Here is a 19,460-nt window from a genome sequence, read left to right as displayed (position 1 = left end):
GATCGTGAGGAGTTTCTTCAGCAACAGTCTACATCGACGGACTTTATCGACCTTGGCATTCCTCTTGCCACCCCAAGATCCGTTTCTCCCTTGGCCTTCAGCCACATCCAGGATCTGAGAGGGGGTGTTAGCAGTCATGTTTGTCATGCCTTGTCATCTCCTACCTGTGAGCCTCAGTCTGAGTCAAATGAGGACTTTAGGAGCTCTGACTTGTTTATCACTTGTTTTGACGAAGGAGGTAGCTCATACTAGAGCACTCAGTTTATTGCATTTCAGTGCATTTTCTCCTCCAGTCAGGATTTTATGTGCATTTCTCGGGGCAGTTTCTGCATTCTTCAGCCTGCCTTGCCTGCCGAACATTGTCCACCCTTTCCGGGATTTTTCTGAGCATTCCTGGCATTTTTACCAGCATTAAATGCTGGTCGGATCAGCATTAAATGCTGGTCGGACATATTTATGGCCTCAAATTTCAGGTCGGCCAGTTTTTGGGTTTTTTGGCTATTTATAGCCATTTCCCACTTGGCAGTCAGTTGTATTATCACCTTCCCTCCTCCTTTGGCAGGTGCACACTCCGACTCCGTCATCTTCCTCCGTCTTCGGTGCTGTCGTCATCATCAGCCTGATCTGGTGCCCTCACTGACGCTTTGGGCTGCGTGCAGGGACTGATCAGTCCATTTCAGTGTATTCAACATTCATTTCAGTCAGTGCAGATTTTCTTCCTTCATTTTCTGCTCTCTCTCTCTCCTCCTCTGTGTTCGTGTTCTTCTTCCGTTGCGCACTCTCACAAGAGGGAGCTTGTATTTCATGCTAATTGTAGATGATTACAACAAGATGACATGGGCTTATTTCTTGAAGCTAAAGTCAGAGGCTTTCTCCAACTTTAAGGATTGGTTGCACTTTGAGAAGAACCAATCAATCCAGAAGCTGAAGACCTTGCGATCGAATAAGGGTAGAGAATTTGTTTCTAATGAGTTTGCTTGTTTTTGTGCAAATCATGGTATTCACCAAGAGTTTGCTAATACAAACACCCCTCAGGAGAATGGCATCTTGAAGCGGAAGAATCGCAGTGCGATCAAGATGGCCCGTACCATGATGAAGCATCATCAAACACCTCAAGGTCTATGGGCTGAGGCTATGGCTACTACAATTCACATCCTTAATCGTTCCCCTACTTCCACTATTGTTGATATGACTTCATATGAGGCGTACTTTGGGCCCAAGCCAAATGTTTCTTATTTTAGGGTTTTTGGGTGTGATGCCTATGTTTACATCCGGAAGACACAGCGTGACAAATTTAAAGCCGCTTCCAAAAGACGTGTTTATGAGCTATAGCTCCTAGTCTCAAGGCTACCGATTGTATGATCCTATTAAGCGAAATGTCTACACGATGATGTTCGGTTCATGGTAGTTCCAGTCTCAAAGGGGTATGAGGAACACCCTATTCTTGGAGATCCCAATGATAGTTGGGCACCAACGACTGTTCCTCTAGAGCTTGTGCCTCTTGAGGACTCTTCTTCGGATGAGGAGCTTAGTTCTCAGCCACCGGATTCATCGACTGCTCCCCCGCCGTTGATGGATCCTTCCAAGACTTCAACAGATGAAGAGTGACGAGGCAAGATCCAGCCTCCTCCTCATTGGGCTCGTGACACTCTTCGTGATGCATGGATTGAGGGGGTCCCTGAGGAGTGGCAGCCACATTATGGCCTGCGGCATTCTCAGAGGAACCAACCACACCATACTAAGTTTGTTTACACTAATTAGTGTTTTATGACTCGTGTCATGCAAGATCGGGAGCTCACTTCCGAGAAGGAGGCTTCACAATACAATCATTGGCTGATTGAATTAAGTGTTGGAATAGATAAAAATTGAGGAACCCTATACCTCCCCCAAGGATAGGTGTTGAAACCCCATACCAAGAGGAGATGTTTTTACCGCCACGGAAGAATGGACCGGCTCCGATGGCGAGAGGTCTCCCAACAGGGATCGTATTAAGTAGGAGGTGGATAGGGCGCCAGCAGGGCTAGTAAATCTCTTTTTGCACCTAAAAACTACTTGGTCCTCTGTATGGCCCGAGTTCTACTTGGGACACCTATAACACTAGCTATAGGTGGATTTGATCTTGGTGACATATAGATGCACCGAATGAGGCAGCATGCGAAATTGTAATTTTTTTCTTTTCTCCTATATAGGCAGGAGAACACACATTATGAAATATAATCAATGAATTTGTTTTATTCTGGTTGTATGTCTGTGAGTAAATTACGTAAACAAACAACTGTACATAAAGGGATTTTAATTAATGAAGCTGTTTTTATATGTTTCACGTAATGTGGTAGGTAATTAGATAACTAAGAACTTCCATAGAGGGAAGCGGGTGGATGGATTCTCGACAAATCTAGTCCTATGGCAGGGTGGTCTCGATTAGCCGAGAGGTTTTCCCAAAAACAAACACTAGGAAAAAACTCTAAGAATGGCCGATTTGTTGACTTACCTAGGATTTGGTCTCAGAACCCGAACTGTAAATTATCTTAGGGGAAAGGTACGACGGCTGTGCCAAAGCATTGCAATGGATCTCATAAATCCTTTGTCTCCTACTGGAAAAAAGCGTTGTACTCCATGAACCAAGGGTAATGGCAGTCGCTCCTTCCGGATAAGAAGCCTCTTGAAGAACACCTCTGGATGTGAGCTAGTTGTTGATAGGTGACCGTTAGATCAATTAGGAACCTTCAGATCGGTCCTCCATGGGTAACGGCAGGACGCTTCCATTGCGGGTAGACCTAGGGTTAACCAACCGGACAAAATCCAATCATTCTGGTTAGAGTACGAATGGCAACGGCTGGAAGGAAAACTCTGGGAGACTACTAAAATGTTATCCATCAAGAAATTAAGGCGAGTACGTCACATCAAGATTCTCTATAAGTCTGCTCAACCATATAGCTTCCTTAGAAGCTTCAGTAGCTGATATGTATTCAGCTTCAGCAATCCTCAGTGCTATGATATTCTAGAGCACCAAGAAACGGCCCCACCAACAACTGTAAAGACATACCGGCTAGTGGATCTACAAGTGTCCAAGTCACCTACCATATCTGCATCACAATAACCCTATAGACTAAGTGCACCCTGCCCATAGCAAATACACTTTCTTTGTGTACCCTTTAGATATCGAAGAATACACTTGACAGTCTGCCAATGTGGTTTGCCACGATTTGACATAAACCTACTGACAACTCCCACTGCATGAGCAATGTCTGGACGAGTAGCGACCATAGCATACATAAGAGAGCCACAAGCTAATGCATAAGGGACTTTCTTCATAGCATTGGCTTCCATGTCATCTTTTGGGTTGTTGGCTTTACTAAGCTTAAGATATGGAGGTAAGGACACCCCAACAGGCTTAGCTTCAACCATGTTAAATCTATCCAGTACCTTTTCAATGTACTTCTCTTGAGATAAGAACAGCAATTTCTACATCCCTGCGAATCCTCATGCCCAATATATGCTCTGCATTTCCCAAATCTTTCATGGAGAAAGCTGATTTCAGCTAATCTTTAAGAGCATCCAAGCTAGTCTTTCTTTTCCCAGCTAGCAACATTTCATCCACATACAAAACAAGTATGATGGGGTTGTCATCTGTATCCTTTTTCATGTACAAACAATGATCTGCACGGCTACGTGTAAACCCATGAGAGAGCATAAAAGTGTCAAACTTTTTGTACCACCGCCATGGTGCTTGCTTCAGCCCATACAAGCTGCATTTTAGTTTACACACGAACTGCTCTTTTCCAAGAACTACAAAGCCCTCACGCTGTTTCATGTAGATTTCCTCATCAATGTCACCATGCAGAAAAGTTATTTTCACATCCATTTGGTACAGCTCTTAAATCCAATACAGTAGTGAGAGCAAAAAGCACACAAAGTGGTCATTTTCACAACAAGTGAGAAGACCTCTTGGAAGTCAATCCCTTCCTTCTGTGGATAACCTTTGGCAACCAGTCTTGCCTTGTACTTGGGTTTCCCATCAACTGTCTTTACTTTGTAAACCCATTTGTTTGGAAGAGGCTTCCTTCCTTTGGGCAACGACACAAGATCCCAAGTATCATTAGCATATAGAGATTTAATCTCTTCCTGCATAGCTAGCTCCCACTTACTGCTGAATTTGCATAACTTAGCCTCTTTATATGTGAAAGGCTCACCCTCATCTGTAAGCATCACATAGTGCAAAGAGGGGTCATACCCATGTGGTTGCCTTCTTAAGCGTGAAGACCTACGTACCCAATGATCTACATTCTCAAGAATCAGGTCTACATCAAGAGGTATGTTATTTTCAACATTTATTGGCTGCTATAAGCCATTTTCAGCATGCTGTTCATGCTGTACAACACCTTCATTTTCATTTCCAGCACCTGCATTTTCATAATCAACAAGTCTATCTTGCTGTCCATGACCTCCTTGTGCTTCTATTTGCTGTCCATCATCATCTGGCTCAAAAATAACCGGCTGCTCATCAATTTCAACCTGCGGTACAGCATCATGACGCTCATCATTTGAAGTAATGGGTGGCTGCAAATTCCGAAATTTGACCTTTTTCATATCTTCATCAGAGGCTAAAGTACTTTTCAGCAACTTTACCTCATTAAACACAACATTACAGCTACGAACAATTTTCTTGGACTATGGTAACCACACTCTATAGCCCAATTCACCCTCATCACCATAGCCCATGAAAATGCCTTTGGCGGATTTCGGGTCAAGTTTACTCCTCAGCATGCACAAAAGCATCAAACCAAATCTCCTCAGGGATGCCAGTATTTAAAGACCTATTTGGAGAGCGATTGCAAATGTGAACTGTAGTTTTAAGTGCCTCTCCCCAAAATTCATAAGGGAGATTAGCAGTGGACAGCATGCACTGCACTCTCACATAAAGTCCTATTGTATCTTCCAGCCACCCCATTTGAAGAAGGGCAGTAAGGAGCTGTAAGCTCCCTCTTGATTCCATGCAATCAGTTCTCAAGCATTTCAGCTTTCTACCTGTCTGAGTGGTCACAAATGCATGAAAAGTTTTAAAAACAGCAAACACTTCACTTTTCTTTATCAACAGATAAGCCCAAATCTTCCTGGAACAATCATCAATAAAAGAGACAAAATATGCAGCACCACCCAAAAATTTCACGGGCATACTACATACATCAGAATGCACTAAGTCCAAGACATTGGACTTACGAGAGACACCAGAGTAAAAGAAATTTTTCATTTACTTTCCAAATTGACAGTCATTACAAAATTCAAGTTTAGAGCCTTTTCCATCAACCCTCTTCAAAGAGGTAAGAACATCAAGTCCTTTTTGGCTCATATGGCCTAATCTCTTGTGCCACAACTCCAAATGACAGCCAATTTCAGCAACTGCAAGAAACTTGCCATTCAAAGCTTTACAATGCAGACAATGCAAAGTGCCCTTCTTGGTTCCTTTTGCAATCAGCATAGAACACTTTTTCAATTTCCACAAACCACTACCAAACAATGTAGTGTAATCATGCAAGTCAAGTTGTCCAACAAATAGTAAACTCTTCTTGATGCCAAGCATATATCTCATATCTTTCAACACACGCTCTTGCCCATTATCCAAAGACAAGTGTCCAGTGACTATCCCATCAATGATGCAAGCATGGTTATTACCAAGATATACTTTTCCATAACTGCCTACATTGAACATAGCAAAACACTCCAAGCAAGGAGTTACATGGAAAGAGGCACCAAAGTCTACAATCCATGTCTGAGTGATACCATCAACTGATAAAAGTGCATCAATCATATAAGCCTTGGTAATCTGCATATCTTGCATGTGACATACAAAGGCATCATAGTACATCAGCCTTTGCATCCGAGAGCTCCTCTATGACTACACTGGAGGCCACATTGGCCTTTTCCTTGCCTTTGGCTGCCTCAGATACATCTGTCTTATCCTCTTTCTTCTTTGTGTTTCCTGCATTCTTCTTTCTCTCTTGTTCCTTCTTGTAGTACCTGCAATCAGGCTTCTTGTGGCCTTCCAACCACACTAATAGCAAGTAATATCACTCTTTTCCTTTCCTTTGCTCTTGCTTCTGCTTCTCTATCCAGCATTTGCATGTTTCTTTTCAACCCTACCTTTAACATTGTAAGTTGAGTTGTTGCCTTCTCCACTAGACTTACGTCTAATTCTTCATTCCAGATTGACCCCTCACACCATCATATAAGAGATTGGGATTATTACTAAGAGAAACTACCAAGGTCTCCCAAGAATCAAGTAGTGTCATGATCAGAAAGATCACCCTCAACTTATCATCAAAATCCAAATTAGCATCCTTGAGCTAATTTAAAATACCAGTAAATGCACTCAAGTGCTCAGCTGCAGGCTTGGACTCATCCAATCGCATATTCACCAACATGCGCATTAAATGCACCTGATTAACAAGTGTGGTGATCTCATAGGTAGTTTTCAACTTCTCCCATATTGCATGACCAGTATCTAAGCCCTTAATGTCTGTCAAAATGTCATTAGTGGCACCCATCTTAATATATGCCACAACCTTTTTGTTAACTCTGGCCCAATCTACATAAGACATTTGTGCGGGTTTATCTTCCTACAAAGCATCCTCACAATCCTTTAAGAACAATATGCCCTGCATACGGTCTTTCCAAAAGTCAAAACCCTGACCATCAAACTGTTTGATTTTCATCAAACTGTTTGATTTTTATTAAACTCTTAATGTCAGAACTAGAAGGAGTTGCAGCCATTTTTATCACAAACACAAGTGTAAACGGACTGAACTACAAGAACACAAGCTGAACCAAGAAATACACTGTTGTTCTTGAACAACCTGCAATAAACCTCTACTGTTTTTACATAAACCAGCCACCACACAGGCAAATACTGCAGAAATTTACCAAAATCTGCACAAAATCTGTAATTTCCAGGTCCAATAGTGCGTAAATGTCAGCCAATCTGACCAAGCTAAGCAAAATTTCATCAATACATGAAAGGCCCCAATTGTTCCGGGTCCAATGTCAAGAAATTTTACTCGGATGAGTAAAATTCCAACAAGTTTGGCAAAATTCCCAATTTAATTGAGGTCAACATGCACAATGTCTGCAATTTCTAACACAAATGTCACTATCAAGCATAAACAGCTTCAAATCTGGGAAAAGCCCCAAATTTCCCGAAGCTGATTTGCACAGATTTGAAAACTGTGCTTCCACGCGTGAACCCCCGTCAGAGCAAGGAGATAAGAGAGATTGAAAGAATTTCTGATTTAAAACAATGGGGTTTTGGTGGTTGGTTTAGGGGGGGGGGGAGGAAAACGGTTGACCCACTGTCCCGTCGCGTCTAATGGCCCGTTGCCTACACGTATTGTCGGCCCATGCAACTCGCATCACCTCACCTACCTGCCTGCTGCGTGTGCCTCCTCGCTGGTCCCCCGCTGCCCAATCACGAGCAATGGCCTGCGTCTCCTATCGCCCTGCTGGACCTGCCATTGGTCGTCAACCAGTCGTAGCTTTCGCCTGCCTGCTAGTCGTCATCCAATCTGCCTCTGGCCCGTCGACAATTCGTCTAGTATGCCTGCGCCTATCTCTGCTCCTGTCAAGTCACACCTGACTTGTTGAGCTACAACCTATCTACCGATCTCGGGAAGCATGCGCAATCTGTGCTCCGATACCAATTGTTGAGAGTGCGCTACAGTAGAAGTGTGCAGGTGAGTGAGTGACACAGAGAGAGTACGATCTAATTTAGGTGTACCAACAATGTGTTGGTACACAAAGAATAAAATGTATTTATACTTAGGGCACATAAAGGGTGCATTCACATGTACAACATAATAATACACGTGTACGATACATGGAGGTGAATAAAGGACCTTTACATCCCAACAACCTTTACATCCCAATAGTACTGCAGTGATGGCACATTGGACACGCACAAGGCCTGCCTTGTTGCTAAAGGTTTTGCTCAGTGCCCAGGCATTGACTTCCATGATACTTTTGCCCCTACAACTCAGATAGCCACTATTCGCATAGTTCTTGCCTTGGCTAGCCATAGGAGATGGCCGGTCTATTAGCTGGATATAAAGTCTACCTTCTTAAATGGAGAGTTAAAGGAGGAGATCTATGTTGAGCAGCCTCGATCATCGGAGGTCCACGACAAGTTATTGTTTTATCTTGGGTACCGGTGCTGTTTCCTAGAGCAGCAAGAAGCAACCTACGGTTGTCCTCTCTTTGAATGAGGCGGAGTATCAGGCTGGGTCTTCTACTACATGTGCGACAATGTGGCTTCACAGGCTTCTAGAGGAGCTTGGCTGCCTGCAGACAGGTCCTGTTGTTCTATAGTGTAACAATGAGAGTTACATTACCTTGGCCAGGAATCCTATGTTTCATGCTTGGACAAAACATATTGCGATCCAATACCATTTCATTCGGGAGAAGCTTCTAGATGAGACCATTTTCCTAGTCTATTGCAAGACAGAGGACAATCTTGCAAACTTGTTTACCAAGGCACTTCCCCAAGCTTTAATTCGACAGCACTCCAAATCCCTTAGCCTTCTGTCGTGTCTAGGATCTCAAAGAGTGTTAGAGAGTGACATTCTCTGGACAGGCAGGTGCAGTTTTCAGCAGGCAGTCCACGTGGTAAGAGCGCAAGCAACAAGACAGACGACACATGGTAGGTTGGACAAGCGTAGGTGACACGTGGTAGGCAGCCGACCCGCATGTTTTTTCATGTTTTTCCCAACCTATTTATAGGCCTTGGTTCCAGCAGTCTTGGTCAATTGGTTTTCACAGATTTCAAGCTGCAGACCGTGGAGACTACTTTCGAGGCTGATAGAGATTGAAACCTTCGAGGTGGAGGCATACGCAAATATTCTCTCTACACTCCTGTATATTTCTGCATTCCTATACACCATTCTTCATTGCAGATTTTCTGTGTTTCAATCTCTCTCTCTCTCTCTCTCTCTCTCTCTCTCTCTCTCTCTCTCTCTCTCTCTCTCTCTCGCTCTCTATTCACCCTTTGTCTTGGTCATTCACTTCCGCATTGTTTCACTCTGACAAGTCCATGGCACGGAAGGGATCCAATTCTTCAGACTATGAGAAGGTTTTGACTGCCCCTTCCTCTGCTGCTTTCTAGTCCAGGTGATGCAGTCATCCCTCACAACTCTTTGATACCAAAGAGGAAAGTGAGAGGCTGGTGAGATAGGGCAGCTGCACCTCATCTATACAGGTATACAAATTCCAAAGAGGGACATTTGTGATGCACCGACCGAAGTCCTGGCAGGTTCAAATCCTAGAGTTGGGACTGACATCTAGGTTCGTGATGGACTATTTATTTGACAGAAAGTAGGCTTGGCTCCTAGTCTTGAGCTCACATGAGGAGACACTTTGGCAGTCTTGGCCAAAGACGGGGAATCCATGGTCACATATGTTCAAAGGCATTTTTTATAGGATAGTCTTGTATGCTACTACGAGACATTGTTGACAGACACGAAGAGCTGTTATGACTCTTCTCTATTTTCAAGGGCTCGTAAGATTGACATTGACCTCAGGTTCTCTCCAAGGCACCTTGGTGGTGCCTTGATCACCAACTACTTAGGTATCCATGGTTCTACTCTGGTGGTTCTTTGTTATACATAATTATCATTGTATCATTATACTGTATCAAATCACCCATGATCTGAGGGAGGGTGTTAGCAATCTAGTCAGCTCACGTGTGAGTCTAGCTATGCTTGATATTATTGAGTAATTTAGACATTTTATAGTGGTCATTTTAGTGATTATTTAGGCATTTATTGCTGGCCGACCAGCATTAAATGCTGGCTGGCCAACTGCCATATTTGGCATATTTTGGGCCTATCTATTCAATGGCTCCTCCTCCTCTCATTCAATCATCATCATTCTTCATGTTGTCTTTCTATTGGAGAGAAGAGCCAGAACCAGTGCCCACGCAGCCAATGGCTCACTGTTGTATGCAGCATTCTCATGTTTAGTATATGGATTCCATTTCCCGAGCACATCTCTAAGTTCTCTTCCTTTGTAGTGTTCTTTTGTTCTTTTGTTCTCTTTCTCTTCTATCTTGTGCTCAACAATTTATTTCAGCACTTGTCTATGCTTCCATTCCTGCACCACTTCTGACAGATTTAATACATTTCATTTCTCAATTAAGTCTCATGTCCATTTTATTTTGACAATGTTTCGTTATTATCCTCCGTAGCTTAGTTAGATTAGTGTGTCATTCCCATTTTGCTAGCATCTTGCACAAACCAAGCCTCCACGATAACCACATGATACTCTTTAGAAGAGCACCAGCTCAAGTACCATGCAAAGATATACTAGGCTTTTGTGTAGAAAATGCAAAATGTAGAAACTTGACTAAAACACAATAACTCAAACAAAAGCGCAAAAATGCAAAAGCACAAATAGAGAAGAAAGAGAATTGAATGAATGAATGCTGTAAATGAAAGAAAGAGTGTACAAGATGCTCAAATACAGAGCTGTGGGAGTAGTCAAAGAGTGATCTTTATCAAATACAAATCCCAAGGGTTGGAGTTGGGATCATGCTAGAAATGGAAGGGCAGTAGTCTCTCAGGCTGGAACTGGTAAATGCAGCAATGTAGCTGCCAAAGGATGATGGCAACTAATCACCAGCAACTAACTTGAGCTGGGCAACAGCTAAAAGATGATGTTTTGATGCAAGGCAACCTGCTATTGCAGTAAACGCAAGCAATAGAGACAACAAGCAGGCAGTAACTGATGCCATCAGCAAGAGGCTGCAAAACGCAGCATGGAACTTGATGATGTGGTCCTGCACAAAAGGGATGAACTGAATGGCCACACAGCCTCCTATTTATAGATGTCGATCTTCCCAAAGATTGGGTGTTTGCCTACGGAACACAAAAACTTTGGCAAAATTTCAGTATTGGGGCTGTTTTAGTGAGCTAAATAAGATTTAATGTGTAATGCATCTTTTTTAGCTTAACAACATGTACACTGCATTATGTTGGAAAGAGGGAGATTGGAAGCACGATGGTTGCGCACAGCCCATGCCTCTGTACACACTCATGCTTTCCTGTATGGATTCCATCTCCCATGTTTATTTTTGAATCCATGTGTTCTTGTTCTTTTGTTAAGTTCTCTATGTATACAACAGCTTCATTACTTTGCTTCATTTGCTCCGCATTCATCTAACAAATGTAGCCACAGGAATAAATAATAAAAGAAGGATGGAAAAAGAAAGAAAAAATCAGATCACCTTCAAAGAAGCAGTGATGTTCATTGCTAGAACCCTAGACAACAAGCCTATGACCACACAAAGTGATGTAGAACAGCTCAACAAACACATTGCGGAATTGAATTTGATTGAAAGCAGCTTTTTAGCACAAATAACAGATCTAAACAATGCTTATATCCCAAAGTTGAGATGGGGCAAAGATGGAAAATATGGCAGAACTTTTACTACATTTCTAGAAAAAGACAAAGAAATGTTTTCAAACCTTAAGCATTTATTATCCAACAATCATGGTTCCAGCTCCTTCATCTGTGAGTATTTCCAGAAGTAAAGAGTGTGGGAGATGACCATCGATTATGCTCGCTGTTCTTACACCTTGTGCCAGTGAGCGAATGCAGCATTCAACTTTTGGAATCATACCACCAGACACCTTCCCATCAGCAATCAGCTTTCGCATTCCTTTGATATCTATTTCCTTGACGAGAGACTGTGGATCTTTCATATCCAATAGGATGCCTGGCACATCAGTGAGTAGAATGAGCTTTTCAGCACTAAGTGATGCAGCAATCTCACCTGCAGCGGTGTCTGCATTGATGTTGTAAGCCTGACCATTGTGATCAGCTGCCACTGATGCAATCACTGGGATTGCGCCAGATTCCAAGATGCCATCAAGAATGCCTGTATCAATGGATGCTACCTCACCAACAAAACCAAGAGATCCCCCTGTGGGCCTAGCAGTAATCATCCTTCCATCTTTGCCACACAATCCGACAGCAATCCCACCAGTTCTATTGATAAGAGAGACCAAGGACTTATTAACCTTACCAACAAGAACCATTTCCACCACCTCCATGGTGGCCTCATCTGTCACTCGCAGGCCGCCCTCAAACTTGGGCTCAATGCCCAGCCGATTAAGCCACTGGTTGATCTCAGGGCCGCCTCCATGGACGAACACGGGCCGAAGACCGACGCAGGACAGCAAGACGAGGTCTTTAATAACGCCATCTTTAAGAGTTTCATCCTTCATGGCGGCGCCGCCGTACTTGACAACGACAGTCTTGTTCTGGAAGCGCTGGATGAAAGGGAGGGCCTCAGAGAGGACATCGACTCGGTCACGGGAGGAGAAGCGGCCGGAGGCATCTGGAGCGGCGCACACGCAGCGGCCAGCATGATAGCGCCTCTCGAAAGAGACCTGTTTGCGCCTAGAGGAAGAGAAGGACAGCGATGAGGTGCAGGCCAGGGAAGAGTTTTCTGCGGCAGCGGCATTGGGGGCAGAGGCGCAGTGCTTCACCAACATGGTGCCTCCCCCTCCTCCCTCTTCTTTGTTTCTCGTTCTCGTCCTGCTCTTTCTGTGACTCTCTCTCTCAGTGTCGAAGTGTCGCGCTCCCAAGTCAGATTCACACGATGATGTCGCACGTCACGTAAGTTTTTGCCGTACTTTAGTCCTATGCCATTAACTCCACATGGTATTGCACCCAACAAAAAATACCAACTATCCCTTAGTCAAATTTCACCAAAATGTGAAGCGAACAAGCTTCGCAATGATGCCAATGCCGGCCATACCACCTAGTGATACTTTACCCAACAAAGAATACCGCTTATTCCTCAATTCAATTTCACAAATATAGAAATCATGTCGATTTCACGATTATCAAAACTAGTTGGCTGGCCAACACAGTTAGTGTCATTGTCAATCTTGCAAGGCTATGCATTTTTGTAAGCAAAGGGAAGCAATCGTACTGTTAGCATGCTTCGTAGGGAACAAACAATGCACTCTGTGTATAATGATATTTTTGCTAAAGCTACTTTAATGCATGACAAATTTTCTTAGATATTGAACTTAGGTTCTATGTGAGTCACCAAAATCATACTTGTTATAGATTTATTTTAATAAAACCTTAAAGCAATGCATCATTTAATGTCACATCCTTAGATACATCTACAACTTTGATATGTCCTTTAGCATATCTTAACCTATAATGTTTAATATTTACATACTATAATAACAAATCATTCACATCTCTAAGATTTTGTTGAGCTCTCTCTCTCTCTCTCTCTCTCTCTCTCTCTCTCTCTCTCTCTCTCTCTCTCTCATATAGGTAAACACTCATTTCAACATAGAAACAATAGTTCAATACTATTATTTCAAATGATATTTAGTTCTATGAAGCCAAAGGATAGATTTATGTTTGGAAGCAATTTGATGATGATGTGAACAATGTTATTCTTAGAGTGTGTTTGCATTCACACGTCCAAAACAACTCAAATTGGTATTTGACACATTTGAAAATTTTGTTTGTTTTATGACTTTCCATTCTTAAATTCATTAAATATCTTAAAACCAAGGTAGACAAAAATCAAAATGTAAAATGGTGCATGTAAGCATTGTACAAATTATACGACGCAGCAAACAGAATCTGAGAAAGAGATAGAAAGTACACAACGTATAAGAGAAGAATAAAATTTTCTTTAACTCCAAACAACGAATACAAAGATAACTTTGTCCACCCGTGTGCTTCCACTGTGAAGCTTAGATGGCGATCTAGACAAAAGATAGGTGAAGAGCTTAAGGCTAGCTAGAACAACTCTGACTGGGTGAAAGATAGATAATTGATGGCTGAGAATGGGTTTAGCTTTTATAGCCTGTGAAGGTGGTTAGGTCGGCCTAACCGACCTACCATATGAGCCTCCAGTAGTCGGCCAGAGAATATTCCTTGTTCCCTTTATTGTCGGGATCGGGACGTTGCCCTCAGACCCCTACCAAGGGAGCCCAACTAGGAGCCCCTGATAACTCCCTTACCGTGCAACTCGATGCAATGTGCCTCGAGTTGCTACTAGCTTAACTACTCCATCTAACCCAAAGATTAGACCCGCAACAATCACCCTTTTGTCATCTGATCACATAGACCTCATCTGACATATAAGTCAAGACTTAATCAATATTTAGACTCACATATAGCTCCTCCTCATAATGGGGGCCTTACAACTTTGAGCACCATGGATCATTGGTGGCACCCTATAAAGGTGAGACATTAAGCATATCTAACAAGCATTGCATGAGGGGTAAAGTAAATGCGAGTAATTTTTCAATTAAAGATGTGTAGTGCGAGTACTTACACACACTCTCTCTCTCTCTCGTTAAAGATCCATTAGTTTAATGCCTTAAACTAATCCGTGTCTTCTTGGCATACGCTAATATGTCTAATCTTCTCTTCTCTATTACACTTAGTACCAAAAATTTTAGGAGGGCGGCTACATAGCAAACGCTCAGTCCCCCCAAACCCTCTCTTAGTTCCTCTCTCTCGCACCACAACCCTCAACAACCTCCATCTTCTTTCTTGGTTTTTCTCTTAAATGGCAGACTCTCTCTCCTTTTTCCTCTCTCCCTCTCTCTCTCTCTCTCTCTCTCTCTCTCTCTCTCTCTCATGGAGAGATGACCTCTATGTTGAGGGACATCTTCAACACCAATGAGATAAGCCAAGGGAGGAGGAGGCCAGTGGTGGTGGTAGAGTGGAGGCAAAATAGTGCTAGGGTGTGTGTGTGTGTGTGTGTGTGTGTGTGTGGTTGGCAGCGTGGGGAGAGGCAAAGGGATGGGTGGAGGTGGAGACACAGGCAGAGGCAGAGGTGGAGCGAAAGCCAATGGCCAATGCAACACACACACGCACACGCGCGCGCGCGCGCACACACACACACACACACACACACACACACTCTCTCTCTCTCTCTCTCTCTCTCTCTCTCTCTCTCTCTCTCTCTCTCTCTCTCTCTCTCTCTCTCTCTCATGCTAACAGGCAACACCGGAGGAGGCGAGCAAGGTGCCAATGGAGACGGAGGTAGAAGTTAAAAGTGCGGGCACAAGCGGAGGGAAGAGGTGAGTGATATTGGGAGCGTGCGGAGAGAGAGTGGTGCGCAGATCGGACGCAGGTAGCTCACGTAGTGAATTCCCAAAGGTCCCCAAGAACAAAGCACTCTACTTTTTAGCACAAAAATCAATGTGAAAGCAAGCACGACATGAGACAAGAGACAAATTGGGTTGAATCTCCCCCATGCCTTGTGTGAGCGCTTCACAAAGCATGTATTTAATATATATTTTTCAATCTTTTTGCTCAAAAATAGCCCAATTACAAAAATATACAAGCTTTTAGCTTTTGAGTTTGCTTTCTACCAAAAATAGGAAAATAAAGCTAATGGACGGTGCCCAAAGAGTCTGGCACGCCCAATCTCAATGTCCAAATAAAAATAACATATCCAGGCGCATAAGCGCATACAAAATAATAATAAATAGTCGATGTCTCTATAGACATAATCAAAATATAGGCGTGGCGCCTATCAAAATATATCCAAAGGTCGGAAATCCGCTAGACTCCAATGCTTTCCTCCGCCACTCCTGCTATCTCTACACATCAACTGAAGCATTCACAATCGTTAGTAAAATAACACAATTAAACCGACAAAAGTGAATACCTAGCAGTCTTCAGCTACATAAATAAATCAGCTGGTTAGAAATAAATCCTAACCTTAATTTATTACGAGTGCGCACTCTAAACTCATAAACGTTTATTAATTTAATATGCATTTTGCGGAATCACCCGCTATGGAATCACCCATGTACACACTAAATTAATGAAACGCCCGAAAAGGACAGGCGTCCCCATCAACTTCTCGCACAAAGAATCCTCTTTGCGTATGAGCCCCGATCATCTAAGTTTACGGAATCCACCGTAAAACTTCACGGAATCCACCGTGGAATATGCCTCCTGGCATCATACCCCCGGGGTGGGATAGCAATTGACCTCAATTGCTATTAGCTCAATGTGGAGCTAACAGAGTGGGGAAAGCATTTAAGTCTCTAGCGTGCATCCATTGTGCTTCTTCTACAGGATGGTTCTTAAATTTCACAAGATATCTAGAGTACCTTCGGCCAGTTCTAGTGGTCATGTAGTCAGTGTCTATGATGGCTTCTGGTTCAAGTATTTCAGTCTCTTCCTCTAGTAAAGGTGGGTTTTCATAGACAGGGTGGATAGGTAATTGTCCTCTAAATGGTCTCAATAAACTAATATGAAAGGTATTATGAATTTTCCAATGTGATGGCAGTTCTAGCTTGAATGCATTGTCATTAATCTTATGAATGATTCTAAATGGTCCGTAGAATCTAGGGGCTAATTTGACAACTGGATGTCTATCTACACTTTGCAGTCTACGCTTTTCTATTCTAAGCCAAACATAATCATCAATTTTGAAATTCATGGCTTGTCTTTTCTTGTTGGCTTGTTTGGTATATGATTGTTGGGCTTTAGCAATCATATCCTTTACTTCATCAAAAATAGTGTTATGCATAACAGCAATTTCATCGGCACTTTGTATTCTATTAGACAAAGATGCAACAGGTGTAGATAATCTATATCCATAAATAACTTCAAAAGGTGCTTTCTTTGTAGATGTATGAGATGTATTATTATATGCAAATTGTAATAAATGTAAATGAGTATCCCATGTCTGAGGTTTAGAGATAGTGTATGCACGTAAAAGATCTAAAATAGTGCTATTTGTGGCTTCTGTTTGTCCATTTGTTTCTGGATGAAATGCAGATGAGAAATCAATCTTTGTGCCTAGATTTGCAAACAGTGTAATCCAGAAATTATTACAAAATCTAGAATCTCTATCTGAAATAATCACTTTCGGCAATCCATGGTTAGTAAAAATAGTTTTCAAATATAACTGTGCTGCTTGTGATGCTGTTAAAGTTTTCTTACATGCAATGAAATATGCTTGCTTACTAAATCTATCTACAATTGTCCAAATCATGTCATGGTTAGATTTAGTATTTGGTAAGCCAGTAATGAAATCCATAGATATATGTTCCCAAGGTTTAGATGGAATAGATAAAGGCATTAATAGTCCATACTGTTTACCATGATGTCTCTTTATTCTTTGACAAATCAGACATTCAGAAACAAAATTAGACACATCTGCATCCATATGCGGCCAATAAAAATCTTCAGTTAACATGCGTAATGTAGAAATGATACCTCTATGACCTTGATATGGGGGACAATGAATTTCATTCAAGATAAAAGATCGGAATGGAATAGTAACACACAGTCTCTTTTCAAAGAACATGAATCCATCATTATATGACAATGAATCAACAGGAATGAAATTATTTTGAACTAATTTTTGCCAATCAGAATGAAAAGTAATATCCTGGTGATATGTGTCTTTCATAGCAATCAAAGAATCAAAAGATATGATAGAAATGTTATGAATTGCAGGTCTTCTACTTAATGCATCGGCAACTACATTTTCTTTTCCAGGTTGGTATTGAATGATAGGATGGAAACTTTGAATGAATGAAGCCCATTTGATATGGCGGTCAGAAATTTGGGGTTGGCTAAGTAGATGTCTAATGCTTTGCTGATCGGTCTTTATCATGAATTCTGAACCCATTAAATAATGCTTCCATTGTTTCAATGCTTGGACAACTGCTAAGAGTTCCTTGTCATAAGTGGAATATTTGAGCTCAGAGGGTTTCAGCTTAGAACTAGAATATGCTATTGGATGGTTATCTTGCATTAACACGGCTCCTATTCCTGATCCGCTAGCATCGGTCACAACTAGAAAGAATGGTCTATTAAAGTCAGGCAATTGTAGGACAGGGGCATTGGTCAATGCACGTTTAAGTAAATCAAAGGATTTCTGCTGGTTTTCAGTCCATTGATAAACAATGCCTTTCTTAAGAAGTTTGGTCAGTGGTAAAGCAAGTAATGAGAAATTACGTACAAACTTCCTATAGAAACTAGCAAGACCAAGGAATGAACGTAATTCATGTACATTTTTAGGAATAGGCCAATGCAATATTGCGTCAATTTTCTTAGGATCAACTTTTATTCCTTCTTTTGATACAATATGACCTAGATATTCTATTTCTGTCTTAAAGAATTCACTCTTGTCAGGATTTGCAAACAATTGATTTTCTTTCAGTAATTGAAAAACTAATGATAAATGCTCATAATGCTCTTTTTCACTTTGACTGAATACTAAAATATCATCAAAGAAAACAATCACACAATATTGATATTTTAGAAAAATACGATTCATCATTCTACTGAAAGTAGCAGGTGCATTAGTTAATCCGAATGGCATAACTAAAAATTCGTAATGGCCAAACTGTGTCCTGAATGCAGTCTTAAATATGTCGGATCTATCTAGCCTCACCTGATGATATCCAGATTTAAGGTCAATTTTACTAAATATAGAAGATCCTTGCAGTTTGTCCATAAGGTCATCAACTCTAGGTATAGGATACCTATTCTTTACAGTGATCTTATTTAATGCTCGGTAGTCAATACACATCCGATAAGTATTATTTTTTTTCTTGACTAAGAGCACAGGTGCACCGAATGGGGAACTGCTAGGTCGAATTAAACCTCTATTTAGTAATTCTTCTACTTGAGTCTGGATTTCTTTTTGCTCTATTTGATTGTGCCTATATGGGGCTTTGCAAGGTGGTTGTGTGCCAGGTATTAGGTCAATCTTATGGTCTTCTGGACGTGATGGAGGTAAACCTGGTGGTAGGTCTTCTGCAAAACAATCCTTAAAATATGCAAGAAATTCCTTATGCCTAGGGTGTATATGAGTTTCTTTTGCGTGCAATTCATTCACCCAAATGAGATATGATTTAGTATTCTTGCGTAGTGCACGTTTTGCTTGAGTATGCGAAAGCAGTGGAAACATATGAGATGCATGCATACCAAATAATGTAATAGATTTTCCTTGAAAATTAATATTCATTGTGTGTGTGGAATAATCTATATTGGGATTATGTTGGTGTCTCCATGGCATTCCTAGAATAATGTCGCTAGATTGTAATGGGACAACTAAGAAATTTCTTCTTTCAATATATGGACCAATTTGAATTTCTAAATTTTGAACTTCTTGTGTGCCATTGTACCTAGTACCTAAAAATGCAGCTTTTATGCGATAGTGCGTAGGTACTGTATGCAATTTCAATTCCTTTACCAATTTTGCTGAAATAAAATCATGCGTACTACCGTCATCATGCAATATAGTTCTTTCTTTTCCATGCACCATACATTTCATAGTCAACAATGAATGTAAAGTAGGCATACCAGGTAAAGTGTCGGAAATAGTAGTAGGATCATCTTCTTCTTCAGTGAAGTCCGGCATATCCTCATGCTCGTCCTCGTCCATAGCT

The 19,460-nt window shown here is 41.6% G+C and overlaps 1 protein-coding gene across 1 annotated transcript in view; it reads right to left on the bottom strand.

The window, feature by feature from the left end:
• The window catches only part of NAGK (N-acetyl-l-glutamate kinase), a 48,979-nt gene extending 36,335 nt beyond the window's left edge, over positions 1-12,644 (bottom strand). Inside the window, exon 1 of the mRNA XM_087666865.1 lies at positions 11,511-12,644. Within this exon, the coding sequence (XP_087522991.1) occupies positions 11,523-12,542 (1,020 nt within the window). The 5' untranslated portion in view covers positions 12,543-12,644 and the 3' untranslated portion in view covers positions 11,511-11,522. The remainder of the gene's footprint in view (positions 1-11,510) is intronic.
• Between the last annotated feature and the right edge of the window lie 6,816 nt (positions 12,645-19,460).

Source organism: Lygodium microphyllum, chromosome 25 (assembly GCF_053477565.2).
Source record: "Lygodium microphyllum isolate KBCC chromosome 25, Lygodium_microphyllum_v1.1.10, whole genome shotgun sequence".
In the NCBI taxonomy this organism is placed as follows: Eukaryota; Viridiplantae; Streptophyta; class Polypodiopsida; order Schizaeales; family Lygodiaceae; genus Lygodium; species Lygodium microphyllum.
The sequence above is the reverse complement of the archived record's forward strand: the minus strand, read 5'-3'. Positions and strand labels throughout refer to the sequence as shown.